Source organism: Candoia aspera, chromosome 3 (assembly GCF_035149785.1).
Source record: "Candoia aspera isolate rCanAsp1 chromosome 3, rCanAsp1.hap2, whole genome shotgun sequence".
NCBI lineage: Eukaryota > Metazoa > Chordata > Lepidosauria > Squamata > Boidae > Candoia > Candoia aspera.
The window spans coordinates 33084346-33099492 of record NC_086155.1 but is presented as its reverse complement, the minus strand read 5'-3'; the positions used below and the strand labels follow the sequence as shown (position 1 = coordinate 33099492).

Here is a 15147-nt window from a genome sequence, read left to right as displayed (position 1 = left end):
TTGGTTGATTATATGTTACCCAGAGTAATATTGTTTGAGTTGGGTGGCCATATAAATGCTTAAAATAAAGTAAAATAAAATAAAATAAAATTACTGCAATACAGACAGCAGCAGGTGCATTAGACCTGTTCCAGTTGAAACTAATAGTCTAAGGGTGAGTAAAGGATCATCATTTCTAGTTATAGCACCTTATGAAACAGCCCAAACATTGGGCTAGTGTGAGGCTGGAGCACGGTTAATCTAAATGTTGATGTACTGAGGAGTGTTTTTTGGGTGCTGGGAGTTTTTGATGCCAGTTTTATTTTTTCTTTATGTGTTTGTAGGCTGCCCAGAGTTATGGTACATAAGATGGGGAGCCATATAAGTCTTTTATATTAATGCCAGTTTGGTAGCATGCTGGAACCACCATCATTTCCATAGACAGCTTTATGTAATAATTCCAAGACAAACTTTCCAGACAATAGCAAAACTGAATTTGATATTAAAACCACTCTGAAAGTAGTGCTAGTAATGGCAACTATCTCTGGGAAAAAAAGTAGTGAAAATACTGTCTGTTATAGTTTTGTTTTGTTTTGTTTTAATGGATAAAGTTGTTCTTTAGTGCAAAACCTGGGAAGATACAGTCAGTTTTTTAGAAAAGCAACAGAATTTGCTATAAGGAAACGTTTGTTGTGTGTTGATTATGATTTTTGGATGAGTTAATACAAATTCACAGATAAATCAAACTTTAAAAATAGCTTAGAGTTGGAAGAATAGTTGGTCCAATTATTACCACTATAAGTATACAGTATTTCTTACGTCACTCTATACCAACGGATGTAGGATTTTCCCCTAGTTCAAACTGCCATAAATTAAGTGAATACAGGGGGAAAGTTACTTTGCGAAAACAAAACAACTCCACAACAAACTACTGTCTTGGAGAAAGATGTCCAGATTTGCACAACAATAAACAATAATAGAATGTATGTAGAATTCTTATTATTTGATTATAAAGATAAGGTTGAGGGTCAGAGAGGATCTACAAATATTCATACTTCAGGGTCATTTTCTTTTTAAAGGAGTTTTCCAGGGCGACTCTAAAATGACCTAATTTGTTCATTTTTATCTGCTAGGTCTACCAATCAGCACCTACGCCAGGTATTGTTACCGAAAGCTGCAAAAAGTAGCAGTCACTGGAGGCAAAAAAGTGAGTCATTTGAAATATCCTAATTTAATGGTGTAACTTTTTTCTTTCTCCTTTTTTGTTGTTACATATGACTATTGAAATTGCTTTTATCAGCAATGAGAATAAATAGGTTGGGAAAGTGCAGATGTACATTCACATTGTACTATTATAGAACTGGAAACAAAATCTGAAATATTTTGCTGAATCTTCCTTATGGAAGAAAAGAAAATGAAAACTGAGAAGGACTATTATATAACATCAGTTTTTTCAAAGTATGTTGAATATTCATGCAAAGGTGCTTTAGCAGTCAGAATTAATATGGAGACTTTGTATTCCTTGGTAACCACTACCAGTCAGTGTTGTGAGTAATGAGCCAGACAGAGCAGTAGTTTGAATCAGAATCAGTATGTGGCAGCTAATTCTGTTGATACTGCCCTCATGCTGGGAGTTGCCATATTCCCATGCAAATTGCCTCTGACAAAATCTGTGATAGCTCTTTTTTTCAGAATGTCTCAGTGTTTTGTTGGAGTAATTGAACTCAACATGATATTGTGTTTTTGGAAATACATTAAAGATAAACAATGCATGTTGAAAAGAGTTCTTAATTCAGAGCTGAAGTTAATTATGATTTGTCAAGTTCAGAAGGGAAAAAAAGTTCTAGCTGAACAAAAAAGGATCAACAAAACTTCTAATCTCTTTCCAGCTTGAGAGAAGAAAAGGGAAGGGAATGCGCTACCTCAGGCTTGCTGTAACACATGAACTTTGAACAGAGCATTTATGTATATTTCCATTACAGTTAAAGTTAATTTAACTTAACTTCCTGGTTGGTGAGATGCAGGCAACAGTATGTTGGGTTACAAAGTAGATTCTAGATTAGAGATCTGAACTTGCATATAATAAGATGCTTCAGCTGAAATTGGACTTTGGTTGAACTTTTGACATACTGCCTAAAATGTGCCAAAAATAACCAGTGCTGGGCTTATTGTTGGCACGGAATGCTATATGTGGCATGACTAAAAGCCTGCTAACCTAGTTTACATCTTCTCTGCCTTACTGAAAAGCATTATGTAAAAGCCCCAGTTGACCAAAGCAATGTTGGGCAGTAAAGGTCAGTACGTATGGGCTCATCTGGTGATGATCATGGTGAATGGAAGACTCTGACTTGGAATGTAAGAATAATAGATGGTAAAGAGCAAGAATTAATGAATAAGGAAATATAAACATAATGTGTGTCTGTGAAACTAAGAGAAACAGAAGATCTGTATGAAAGTGCACTGATCTTATTTATTATGACAACTTATTTGCCACTTCATTTCCAGAGACTCTGAGCAGTTTACAGTATCCATAGAATAACCTTAAAACAAAACAAAAAGAATCAGTACAGTAATACTCAGGTCAGTCCAATTCCCTACCATTTGGGGGTAGCTTGAACTTACTTGTCTACATGCCTTTGTCCCAAAAAGATAATAAGGAGGGAATGGTTGAACTATCCAGGGTTAAGCTGTTCTGCTGGGGAGCGGTGCATAATTGAGAGGGCTAAGCCTGAGATCCCTGAAAATGGCATTTCTTTGGTAATGAGACCCTCAGCAAGTCCTCTCCCCAGATATTACTAGACAAGCAGACTCAATTCAGCAGTTAGGCCTTGAGCCATGTAGAACTTTAAATATGATGATCAGCACCTTGAATTGCACTCAGAAGTTAACTGGGAGTTAGTACAACTTCCATAATAGTGGTGTTACATGGATGAACCTCAGTGTGCCAATAACTATCCAAGCCATTATATGCTGCACCAGCTGAAGCTTCCAGATAGTGTTAAAGGGCAGCCCCATGTAGAGTACATTGCAGTAATCCAGTTGTGAAGTGACAAGGGCATGAGTGACTGTGATTAAACCCTCCTGTTTCAAGACAGGCTACAGGTGGCACACAAGGTATTATTGAGCAAAGGCCTTTCTGGCCACAGCCTCCACCTACTGTTCATGTGGGAGCCACAAGTCTAGGAGGACCCCCAAGTTGCTAACTAGCTCTGGTTGGGGGAGCACTACCCCATCCAGTGTAATGGTTGCCTAATCCCAAATACTCAGTCTCACAAGCTCGGGCTTAAAGATAACTGATTTATTAAAGGAATAGTATGCAAATACAAAGAAAGCTGAGAATGAGCAAAAGCGCGCCAAATACAAACTTAAAAGCCTTGCCTTCAATCCAGTCCCGCCCCAAGCCCCGTCAGCACGCATCCCCTCCCAGGTGCTAGGAACCGTTACACGCGCCTGGGAAAGTAACCTTGAATAGGATTGCAAACCCAAACATACATTTCAAAGTTCCAAAACAAAGCAGAGCGCAGGAATGGAAAAACCCAGAAATGAGCCAGGCGGGTATACACGGAAAACGGGTTGACATGTGAAACGTTACAATGTTAACAGAACATTGAAAGGGGGAAACATGACATATCGCCCCCCCCTCAGAACAATGCTAAGGAGCCGGTTTGTTAGGGTAGGTAGAGTGAAAACGAGCAACCAGGCGGGGTGAGCGTACATCGGGAGCAGAAACCCACTCAGGATGAGGGAAATGTTTCCAGCGAACGAGGTACTGCAAAGTGGAACGGTGGCGGCGGGAGTCCAGGATTTCAATAACCTCGAAGTGTTGTTGGTTATCAATCATGATAGGAGGTGGTGGAGCCAGTTGGGGATGCCAGCGGTCCGATGGCAGGTAGGGTTTCAGCAAACTGCAATGGAAAACAGGATGTAAACGTTTGAGGTTATGGGGCAAATCCAGTTTAAAAGTAACAGGGTTAATTTGCGCAACAATGGGAAAAGGACCGACAAATTTAGGGCCCAGTTTCTTCGAGGGTTGTGATGACTTGATGAATTTGGTGGATAAGTAGACTTTATCGCCCACAGCAAAAGTAGGTTCGCGGGAGCGTTTAGCATCAGCATGACGTTTGTAGGTGGTTTGGGCATGGTGCAGAGCTTGTTGAATGTTTAGCCACGAGTCTTTGAGAGTGTCAGCCCAGTCAGTGAGAGAGGCTGGTAGGGGCTGCGGGTGTGGGAGTTCAGGGATCGGGACGAACTCCCGCCCGAAGACAGCCTTAAAGGGAACTTGACCAGTGCTCTGATGCACGGCATTGTTATAAGCGACTTCAGCAAAAGGGAGTAAGTCCACCCAGTTGTCCTGTTGGTAATTGACAAAAGCCCGAAGGTACTGTTCAAGAGTAGAATTAACCGCCTCAGTAGATCCATCCGTTTCCGGATGCCAAGCGTTGGATAGGGCTTGTTTGGTGCCAAGGAGTTTTAAAAATGCCCGCCAAAATTGTGACGTAAATTGTGTGCCTCTGTCACTCACCAAACGGGCGGGGATACCGTGAAGGCGGTACACGTGAACGAGGAAGAGGCGTGCCAGCTGTTGCGCGGTGGGGATAGAGGCGCATGGGATGAAATGCGCTTGTTTAGAAAAAAAATATTTCACCACCCAAATGACAGTTTTACGTTGACTGGGGGGTAGGTCGACAATAAAGTCCATGGATATGTCCTGCCATGGGAAGGACGGGGTGGCAACCAGTTGGAGGAGACCTTGAGGCTTGCCTGTCTTGCGCTTTGTAGCCGCACAGACAGGGCATGCAGTGACATAGGCTTTAAGGTCCTTTAGCAAAGTTGGCCACCAGAATTGACGCCGAACTAGGTGAAGGGTTTTTAGATATCCAAAATGTCCAGCCAACTTGTCATCATGGCAACGCTGGAGGATGGTTTTCCGCAAAGTGTCAGGGACATAGAGACGATCGTTGCGCCAGGCAAAACCGTCAGTGAAAGTTACAGTTTGTAGGTTGGCTTGCAACCAAGTATCATTTTTAAGGTGGAGTAGCAACTGTTGTTGCAAGTCTGATGGAATTGGCAAGCGCGGCGACCGGGAGGAAGGCGGAGCGGCTTGAGGCTGAGTTTGCTGCGCTCGCGCTTAGCTATGTGTCACGGCTGCCAGACTCAGTTGTTTTTCCGTCCAGACAGTACCTTGAACGGTCGGCCCTGGGCCAGCATCTTGGGGTCTGCGTGACAGCGCATCAGCTAAAAAGTTTTTCTTGCCTGGTATGAATTTGAGGGTGAAGTCAAAACAGCTGAAAAACTCAGCCCAGCGAAGTTGTTTGGGGCTGAGTTTTCGAGTGGTGCTTAATGCTTCCAGGTTCTTATGGTCTGTCCAGACTTCAAAAGGGTTTGAAGCCCCTTCTAATAAGTGGCGCCAAGTTTCTAAGGCAGTTTTCACAGCAAAAGCCTCCTTTTTCCAAACATGCCACCTTCTCTCTGTTTCAGTGAATTTACGAGAGAGGTAAGCACAGGGTTTTAAGGTGCCGGACTGGTCTGACTGGAGCAGTAGCCCCCCAACGGAGAAATTGGAGGCATCCACCTGTACTACGAAAGGCTTGGTGGGGTCTGGATGCTGCAGAATGGGTTCAGTAGTGAAGATTTGTTTGAGCGCATCGAATGCCTGTTGGCAGGTCGGAGTCCATTTAAGGAGCGCTCCTGGGTTTTTAGAGCGTTGCGTATCCCCCTGCGCTTTAGTTTTTAGCAGTTCAGTAAGGGGGAGGGCGATTTCCGCAAAATTTTGGGCAAATGCCCTATAGAAATTGGCGAATCCAAGGAAACTTTGCAATTGTCTCCTGGTACGTGGAGGCTCCCACGCCACAATCGCTTCCACCTTGGCAAGGTCCATTTCAATGCCCTTAGCAGAAATTCTATATCCTAGATAATCGATTTGTGATTGATGGAAGGCACACTTGGACAGTTTAGCATACAACTCAGCTTTTCTCAATTTAGTAAGCACTTGACGCACCAAGTGAATATGTTCTGACATGGTTTCAGTATAAATCAATACATCATCCAAATACACCAGTACTCCCTTAAATAGGTGGTCGTGCAAGACCTCATTGATAAGTTGCATAAAAACCCCAGGTGCCCCCGATAAACCAAAGGGCAAGACTTTGTATTGGAAAGCCCCAAGAGGACAGTTAAACGCTGTTTTCCACTCGTCCCCTTCCCTTATGCGAATGCGAAAATAGGCTTCTCTCAGATCCAATTTTGAGAAGATTTTGCCTCTGGCCAGATGTGATAACATATCTTTGATAAGGGGCAAAGGATATTTATTTAATACTGAGACTGCATTGAGCCCGCGGAAATCGGTACAGAGTCTCAATGAGCCATCCTTTTTTGGTCTAAAGAGGACAGGGGCTCCCACCGGGGAGTTTGCCGGCTCAATGAAACCTCTAGCGAGGTTTTTGTCAATGAATTCCCTCAGTGTAGTCAGCTCTTTGGGGGACATGGGATAAATTTTTGGGTGAGGTAACTTTACATTAGGTAAAAACTCAATGGCACAGTCTGTTTTCCGGTGAGGTGGCAAGCGATCTGCTTCCTTCTCCCCAAACACATCAGCCAGATCTTGGTATTGGCTAGGCAGCCCTTCTAGTGGCGACAGAGTTTGTACTGTAGTGTTAGCTACCCGTCCTCCCTCCATGTCCTCTAACAAGTCCTTTTCAGGTACTTTATAAAATCCATCAGCAAACGTTACAGTTCTATGCAGCCAATTGATAAAAGGGTTTTGTTGCACAAACCAAGGCATTCCCAAAATCACCAAAGGGCCCCCCACCGGAGCTATGACAAAAGGCAGTTTCTCCCAATGGGTGCCCATCTGTAAAGCCACCAGTCCTGTAGAGTGAGTGACTGCCTTCCCTCCCGCCATGGTCCCATCCAATTGTGTGAAGATCATGGGCCGTGGCAGAGGGAACGTGGGCAGTTCTACGGCAGCTACAACATCAGGATGCATCAGCGAACGAGAACAACCCGAGTCCAGCATGGCCCAGACTTCGACAGTCTTAGTTCTAGAGCCCAATTTTACTTTGACAGTCATTGTAGGGAAGTTCCCACTCACCGAATCGTGGTCGCGCCCGGTTTCTTCCACCTGCCCAACGGCGCCGTTCAGGACAGGTGGAAGGCATTTCCTGCCGGCTGGTCAAATTGTAATTCCTCTTCCTCATCCCCAAATGGAAGGTCTGGAGGGTCGAGTTCAGCACAGGCAGCCTTCATCTTGCGCGGCAGAGATGGCGATTTTCCCGGCGCTTTCCCAGGCTGTTCCTCTGGTCGGCGTCTTGGGCACGAAGTAGCACGATGCCCATCTTTCCCGCATCTTAAGCACTGCCCTTTTGCAAATCGTCGTTCCCTTTCTTCCTCCCAGGGTTTTGGTTTAGGGCGACTCGAATATCCAGCAACACGAGCCCCCTTAGCGGCTCGGGTTTGTCTCAGTTCCTTGCTCTGGGCATACATTTGTAGAGCGCTTTCCGTACTGCCTGCCAACTGTATCCAGCCGTATAACGTTTTAGGATCGTCCCTACACAAAGCCCAACGGAAGATTTCCGTGTGCAGCCCTTGCTTGAACATCTCCACCAAAGTTGACTGGGACCAGTCTTCCACCTTTCCCACCAGGGCTTTAAATTCTAAAGCGTAGTCTGCGACAGAGAGGGTTCCTTGGTAAAGTTTTCTTAGGGCGTTCTTCGCTCTCTCTTGGGCCAATGGGTCTTCAAAGTTCTGTTTCAGCGCCCACAGAAACTCATCAAAGTCCTCTAACTCCGTGGCCTCAGCTTGGCACAGCTGTACATACCAATCAGCTGCCCTCCCCTTCAGCTTGTTGGCAATGAAATTAATCTTGCCTTGTTCAGAGCGAAAATTTCGACCCCAATCCTCCATATAAAGTCTAGCATTTGTAATGAAGAAGGAAAGCGTGGTAGGGTCCCCATCAAACTTCACCCCAAAGGGTGGGAAGGTCCTTACCGGCTCCACCGGCTGTGGTGGCTCCGCAAACAACAACGTGCGTCGAGCCGCCAGTGGTGGCCGATCTCTGGACGCCCTTGACTCCCTTCCCCCCAATTGCCGGGGCGCTTTAGTCTTACTTCTTCCCCTGAATGACAGGGAACTCCGTCGGGGGGGGGAACCAGCTGAGAGGTGTCCTCTTCCCAGTCTTCCTGCAGGGACCCCGAGCCTCTGGTGGCATCTTTTATGAGGGTCACTATCATATCCATTTTGTCCTCTATTGCTTTCATGCGGGCAGGGGTGACAGGCTCTTCTAAGGGTCTGTTGGTTACCACCACCCTCGGTGATAAGGGGATTTCGGGTTCCCAGGATGGCTGTGGAGATCCCCTCCCCGGTGCTGCTTCCACCTCGGGTTGGGGCTGGAGTACACCCCCCGTGGCACCCTGCACTGCTAACAATAGCTCATCCAGTTGAGCATCTCGCCTCTCCCGACGTGCTGCCCTTTGCGCTCGCGAAGTTGGAGCTATCAGAGTCTTCGTCGAGTCCGGCTCTTTGTCGCTCCCTTCACTCTCGCGAAGCGGAGGTTCGATCATCGCTAGCGCTCCTCTTTACCCAACTTTGGATGGGGCTAGCGGAAATGATATAAATGATTCTCAGCTTTATGTAATGGTTGCCTAATCCCAAATACTCAGTCTCACAAGCTCGGGCTTAAAGATAACTGATTTATTAAAGGAATAGTATGCAAATACAAAGAAAGCTGAGAATGAGCAAAAGCGCGCCAAATACAAACTTAAAAGCCTTGCCTTCAATCCAGTCCCGCCCCAAGCCCCGTCAGCACGCATCCCCTCCCAGGTGCTAGGAACCGTTACACGCGCCTGGGAAAGTAACCTTGAATAGGATTGCAAACCCAAACATACATTCCAAAGTTCCAAAACAAAGCAGAGCGCAGGAATGGAAAAACCCAGAAATGAGCCAGGCGGGTATACACGGAAAACGGGTTGACATGTGAAACGTTACAATGTTAACAGAACATTGAAAGGGGGAAACATGACATCCAGAATCAAAGATAGATTTCTGGACTCAATTGGCTTCTAAATCCACAACCACTTTGGCTTAGTAAGGTTCAATCTAAATACATATCTCCCCATTGAGATCTTGTCAGACTCCAGGCACTAGGTCAAGACCTCCATCCCATCTTCTGCCCAGAGTGGGTTGGAGATATATAACTGGTATCATTAGCATTTTGATGATACCTCATTCAATAGATTCATGTAGACGTTAAACCGTCGGGGTGAGAGAACTCAGCCCTGCGGCACCCTATACAGAGTAGCTGAGACCTTGACCTCTCTCCATCCCTTACCGCTGATTAGAACCAGTCACTCAAGAAGGAGGAGAACTATTGAAGAACAATGTCCTCCATGACAACCCTTGCAGTCAATTAAAAAAGGATTCTATGGTACATGGTATTAAGGGCTTCTGAGTGGTCAAACAGAACCAAGATGGCCATGCTGTCTATTATCCCACTCCCGCCAAAGGTCATCAACAAGAATGACCAGGGAGGTTATGGTCTTACACCCATTTCCATACCCTAACTAAAAAGAGTCCAAATAACCTATTTCATCCAGGGATCTCTGTAACTGTAGTCCATCCACCTTATCAATGTTGCCTAACAGGGAAGGTTGGAGAATGGTCAATAGATGTCTAAAATAGTTGAGTCAAACAATATTTTTATCAATGATGGACACACACCATTGCCTCTCACCAGGCAGAAGACATCACCTTTTCACCCAAGGATGCATTAACTGCTATCTTCACCCAGCTTTCCATCATATCCCTGGCCACTTTGACTAACCAGGCTGAGCAGGTATCTAATTCCAGGTGGCAGGGCTAACAGCACAGAGAACTCCACTTCCTCAGATTTCACAGGTCAAATCAGTCCTATATACTGTAACTCCACAGAAATAGTAATAGCAGTATTTATTTAAGGTCACTGATCAGAATAATTCCACAAGATAAATCCTCTGCCATTTTAGCAAGATTTTCCCAGCTGGCATCCAACTCTGCATTAAAATGAGCAATTTTATTTCCAGATTCAGTTGTCTATACATGGATGCAATAAGAGTGCAGAATTAACCTTGCTTTGCTATTTTTACTGCCACAGCATAGGCTCAGATCTGGGCTTTTACGTGTGTTGAATTACATTCATTCTTCATCTTACGCAGCATTTCTGTAGGCATCACTTTTGTCATTTCATCTCCCAGAGGTCTTTGGTAAATCAAGGAGCTCCCATGTTTTGTTGACTAGACAGAGGCCACTCGAGTGCAATCCTATCAAGTACTGCCGATGACCTCTTATTCTGGATGTCAGCTAGGCATTTGTGAGAGGTGACTATATACATATATGGTTATTTCTTGGTGCTGGAAAAGGTATATTGTTACATTGTTCCATTTTAGTTTTTAATTTTACTATCATTTTGGAGGTCCGTAAGCCACTCAGCCATGACTGGAATGGCATAAAAACCTAGTCAAATAAATAAATTCAAATGTACCCTTTGGAAATTAACAGGATCAGGTAACTGGGACAAAGTTGATGAATATCTGCAGAGAAGTGGGAGTATATGTTTATTTTTGAATGAAAGGCTAAAACGTATGTCGTGAATTATTAATAGTGTCATCTAGACTATTGTGGGTGTGTATGGTAAAGCATTGAATATAAATATAAATGTATTACTGATTGTTTATAATGAAACATTGAGAATATTAGTGAAGAATACCAGAGTGAGTATTAGTTTAAGAACACTTTTAATGCATATATACAGGCTGACACATGAACCGAATGTAATAATTTTGTAACATCTGGTCTATCTTTGAGCCTGAATGTGCAAGGGTTCCCCAAGGCCTGAAAAATATTTCAAGGATTCCTCCAGGGTCAAAAGGTTGAGAAAGGCTGACTTAGAAGCATGTTTACTAAAGTTGGGGAAATGGATAGAGAAATTTTAAGATGTGCAAATGCTGTTGCTGGTCTGTTGCAAGGAATGACTATTTGTCCAGAGAAGCAACAATAACTGTGTATAAGAGTGTGCTGCCCACTTCGTCATGCTGAAGTAAGTCTTGAATGTGTCAGGAGAAAGAAAAATAAGTTGAATGTAGTAGAAATGGGGTACTTAATAAATATATGTGGTAAAACAAGAAGAGATTGAGTCAAGAATGAATCAGGGCTAAAAGAATATAGTATGGATCAGTATGAATGAAGTATGTGGAGGTGATTTGGTCATTTAAAGAAAACAAATTAAGATCGAATTGAAAAAGAAGTACACAAACAAGAGTGAAAGGGTCAGGAAGGGGAAGACCAAGAAATTGTGGCTGGAAGGCGTTAATAAGGTCCTCTATAAAGAAAAGTTTAAAGACCAAATGCAATGTATGAAGTTAAGTATGGGTGTGGTGGAAGCCAGTATATTTCACAAGGATAGAAGGATATGGAGAAGTATAGTGAAAGGTTTTGGCATAAACTACTTTTTAACTATATTTCATTTTCTTTTTTGTATCTCATTCCTTTAATTTCTTTGACTTACTCTTTCTAACATCTTTTTTGTATTCTTCATAACACTGCATATTCCAAACAGAAATCATGTGATGGGTATGTGTATATGTATGCTTAAAAGTGACCAGCTAAAACATACACTCCTTCAAAAATTGTCAAGATTCATATTGGTATATTCCTAAAAATAGAAGTGGTTATATTCACTATCCACTTTTATATCCCTTTTTTCCGAACAATTTGAAATAGCCGTCCCTTTGAAATCCCCATCTTTCTTCTTCTGAGACTGTATTTTCAGAGGACATGAAAATGTTTTTCTTTCTGAGAAATACACTGAGCATTCCACCTGAATGGAGGCTGAAGTACAACATCCTTCCAACCCATTGCAAGTTTATTTGGTATTTTATTTTATTTTATTTCTCTTACAGGGTCTCCGGAAGCCTACAGTTGAGGAGATAATACATGCCAAGAATGCTATTGTGACACCTTCACTGTTTGGCAGCTCTCTGGAAGAAATCATGTCACGGCAGCAGGACATGTATCCAGATAACAAGTTGCCTTGGGTACAAACACAGCTGTCTCAGCAAGTACTGCAACTAGGGGGAGAACAGACTGAGGGAATATTCAGGTGAATAGCTTATTACAGCTGTTTAAATGATGTAACACTGGTAGTCATTGACACTAGATCATTCACCTGTATTTGATCATACATCACATTTCTTCTTCTTGAGAGTAGATGTCTAAAACTTAATTTATAGTTTTAGAACAAAATACGCTTGTGGGAAATGTGTGCACCTTACAAGCTTCTCCCAAACAAGTGTCTAATGCTTGTAAACTTGCTTCAGAGCAGATAGATATTCAAAAACAAAAGATGACAGATATTTCTGAATATTTATTATCTGAAGATTCTGCAGTTATGATCTTGGGCAACCCGAGGATCAGGTCTTGCTCTTGAATGATAGGGAGATAAATAGCAACTATTTTTCAATTAATCCATAAAAATATAATGATCCTTCAAATAATCTTCCATCCCCAGTATTTTATCTTGGTTTAAGACCAAGAATCTTATTCTGAAGTGACCTTTTAAGATAAAAATATGCATTTCCCCTTTACAGTTACAAAAGGGCATATTATGTGAAAATGGATACCTTCCTGAAATATTTCCAGTGTTTTACTTCTGTTGAATTATTATACTAGTTCTGTCTGGGCAGTTTCTTACGTATTAAAATGTCAATTAGCAATGAAGTTATTACAGACTTCCTGTGTGAAATTAAAACAGCTGCAGAAAGTACAGTATTTAGGATATTCCAGTACAAAAGATGATGCTATGTAAAGTAGCAGTTGGCTATGAAACTAGTCTAGGAATAAGCAACAAGACAAATAAGTTGCTTCCCATTTTGCCCTCTTACTTATTTTTCTTTGCATAGCCAGCTGAAGCCAAAAGTCTCCATCTAAACAAGTATGTATTCTAGATATGAGGGGAAATAGTAATAAAGCCATTAGTGTTAATTACATGTTTCTGTGATTTTTTTTCTCTCTCTCTTTCTCAGTATACCAATGTGGACTTCAATTCCCAGAAGCATGGCTGGTTGGGGAATTCTGGGAACTGTAGTCCACACATCCTAAAGTTGCTAAGGTTGAGAAACACTGCAGTATGCCATCATTTCTATAAATGCATTTATGTGGGTAGCATCGTCAAACACACCTGGGATGGGGGAAGAATATTTCAGGAAACATGGGATGAGAAACACTGCTTCTCCTGACCATTCTTCCCTCATACACAGAATAGATATTAACCTACCTAGAGGATTTGAGATGGCAAGAAACAGTGATGTAATAAGTTAGGGATGTGTTGCATTTGTTTACTTAAACTCTGTCCTGAAGATTCAGGTTAAGGAACCACACCTGGAAATGAGTAAAGATAGAAAATAGCCGCTACAAAAAATTGGACAGGACCCATGGATTCCAAATCATTATGTTATCAAACATGTAAGGAAAAAGGATTTTATCCCTTATAAGATTAAACTTTTCAGGCTTAAAATTTGATATATGTTAGTTTTATGCATGGTCCATAGAGCATACTAAACTGGATTGTTTAACCATGATTTATTGAATAAATCACATGGATGGGTTCACACAACATGAGAAACTGTAAGGTGTATATAGTGGCCGAGTATATGCAGCATCCACATCCACAACCAGCTCACTCAACACCTTAGCATATTGTGTGAATCAGATTCAGTTTATATTGTGCTTGTAGAAAGGTGCAGGGGGGAATTGATAGTATGTATCCTCATATTTGAGCTATCTCTGACAGATGTATTCCCAGAAAACAAAGCCCTTCTCAACCTGTCTATTGTGTGAGTAAGGCTAAAATTTTGTTTTGATTATTTTAAAGTTATGCATGCTAACAATAAACCTATTCTTGGAATGTGGATCATTTAGTGACCAAAAGAATACCATCTGCATACAAAAGGAATGTAGCAAAAAGCATAATATTAAAGAAATGAAACGTAGTAAGAAAATCCTAAAAGTACAATGACTGACTATGCTCAGTTGCCTATTTTGGGGGGGGGGAAGGGAAATATAGGAGGAAAAATGGAATAAAGAATCTTAGAAAATAGCCAGTCTGGTTGAGTTAACAAAAACCATGGATCATCCAGGCAGCAATACTTCCTTGCTGGTTGGAAATTATTATTAAATATGTATCTGCCTCTCAGAAATGCTCCAGATGTTTCTTACTTGGTTATACTAATCCCACTTATTTCTAGATGTGTATGATTTTCTGCCTCTGAAATTCAGCTTAATTGTTGTCTGTGTATGCTTTCAGAATTCCTGGTGACATTGATGAAGTCAATGCTCTAAAACTACAGGTGGATCAGTGGAAGATTCCTAATAACCTTAGTGATCCCAATATTCCAGGTATGGAGAAATAGGAAAAAAGCAAAACTGTAGTCGAATATCTCAGCTGGGTTAGCAGTTTTAAGTCTAGTAAATGTATATTTCCTTGTTTATATTTCGGTTTCTACAAAACTTTTAGCAATAGCTTCTCAAGAGAACATTTGCTGCCCTAAGCCTTTCCATTCATGATTTCCGCCCTGTGATTGTCAAAAGTCTGAACCAGTAAAGCTCAATATATGATGCTGTAAGAGTGTTGTGATTACTCAGAGATTCACTTTGGAACAGTAAGCACCACACATTATATAAACATTTTAGGTATTTATTTTAGTGCTAACACATCTATCAAAGCAGCTGATGTTAAATCCCAAAAATATAATACTCATTAGCAATTCCAAGATAGTTTACATGGTACAAAAACACAGATATATAAAGTTGGTAAAACAGACAGCATGCTGCTATTGTTGTAAATGTCTCTGGGTTGCTTCTTGTCCTTGAAGCTTCTTTGCTAAAGCTGTGGTACCGGGAGCTGGAAGAGCCTGTCATCCCACAACAATTCTACAAGGAGTGTGTCAGCAACTATGAGAATCCTGATGCTGCAGTGGCTGTAGTTGAACTCCTGCCAGAGCTCAATAGATTGGTCTTATGTTACCTCATCCACTTCTTACAGGTACATAAATATAGAATGCCTAAGGAGGAATCATTCTGAAACAGCAGAAATAATCTATATGGTTGTTCCATTCGGGGGTACCTCATTCCACACTGCAT

The 15147-nt window shown here is 42.1% G+C and overlaps 1 protein-coding gene across 1 annotated transcript in view; it reads left to right on the top strand.

The window, feature by feature from the left end:
• The window catches only part of LOC134493042 (rho GTPase-activating protein 39-like), a 95555-nt gene that overhangs the window by 76933 nt on the left and 3475 nt on the right, over window positions 1-15147 (top strand). Inside the window, exons 6-9 of the mRNA XM_063297272.1 lie at window positions 1113-1186; window positions 11910-12109; window positions 14312-14403; window positions 14880-15049. Of these exons, the coding sequence (XP_063153342.1) occupies window positions 1113-1186; window positions 11910-12109; window positions 14312-14403; window positions 14880-15049 (536 nt within the window). The remainder of the gene's footprint in view (window positions 1-1112; window positions 1187-11909; window positions 12110-14311; window positions 14404-14879; window positions 15050-15147) is intronic.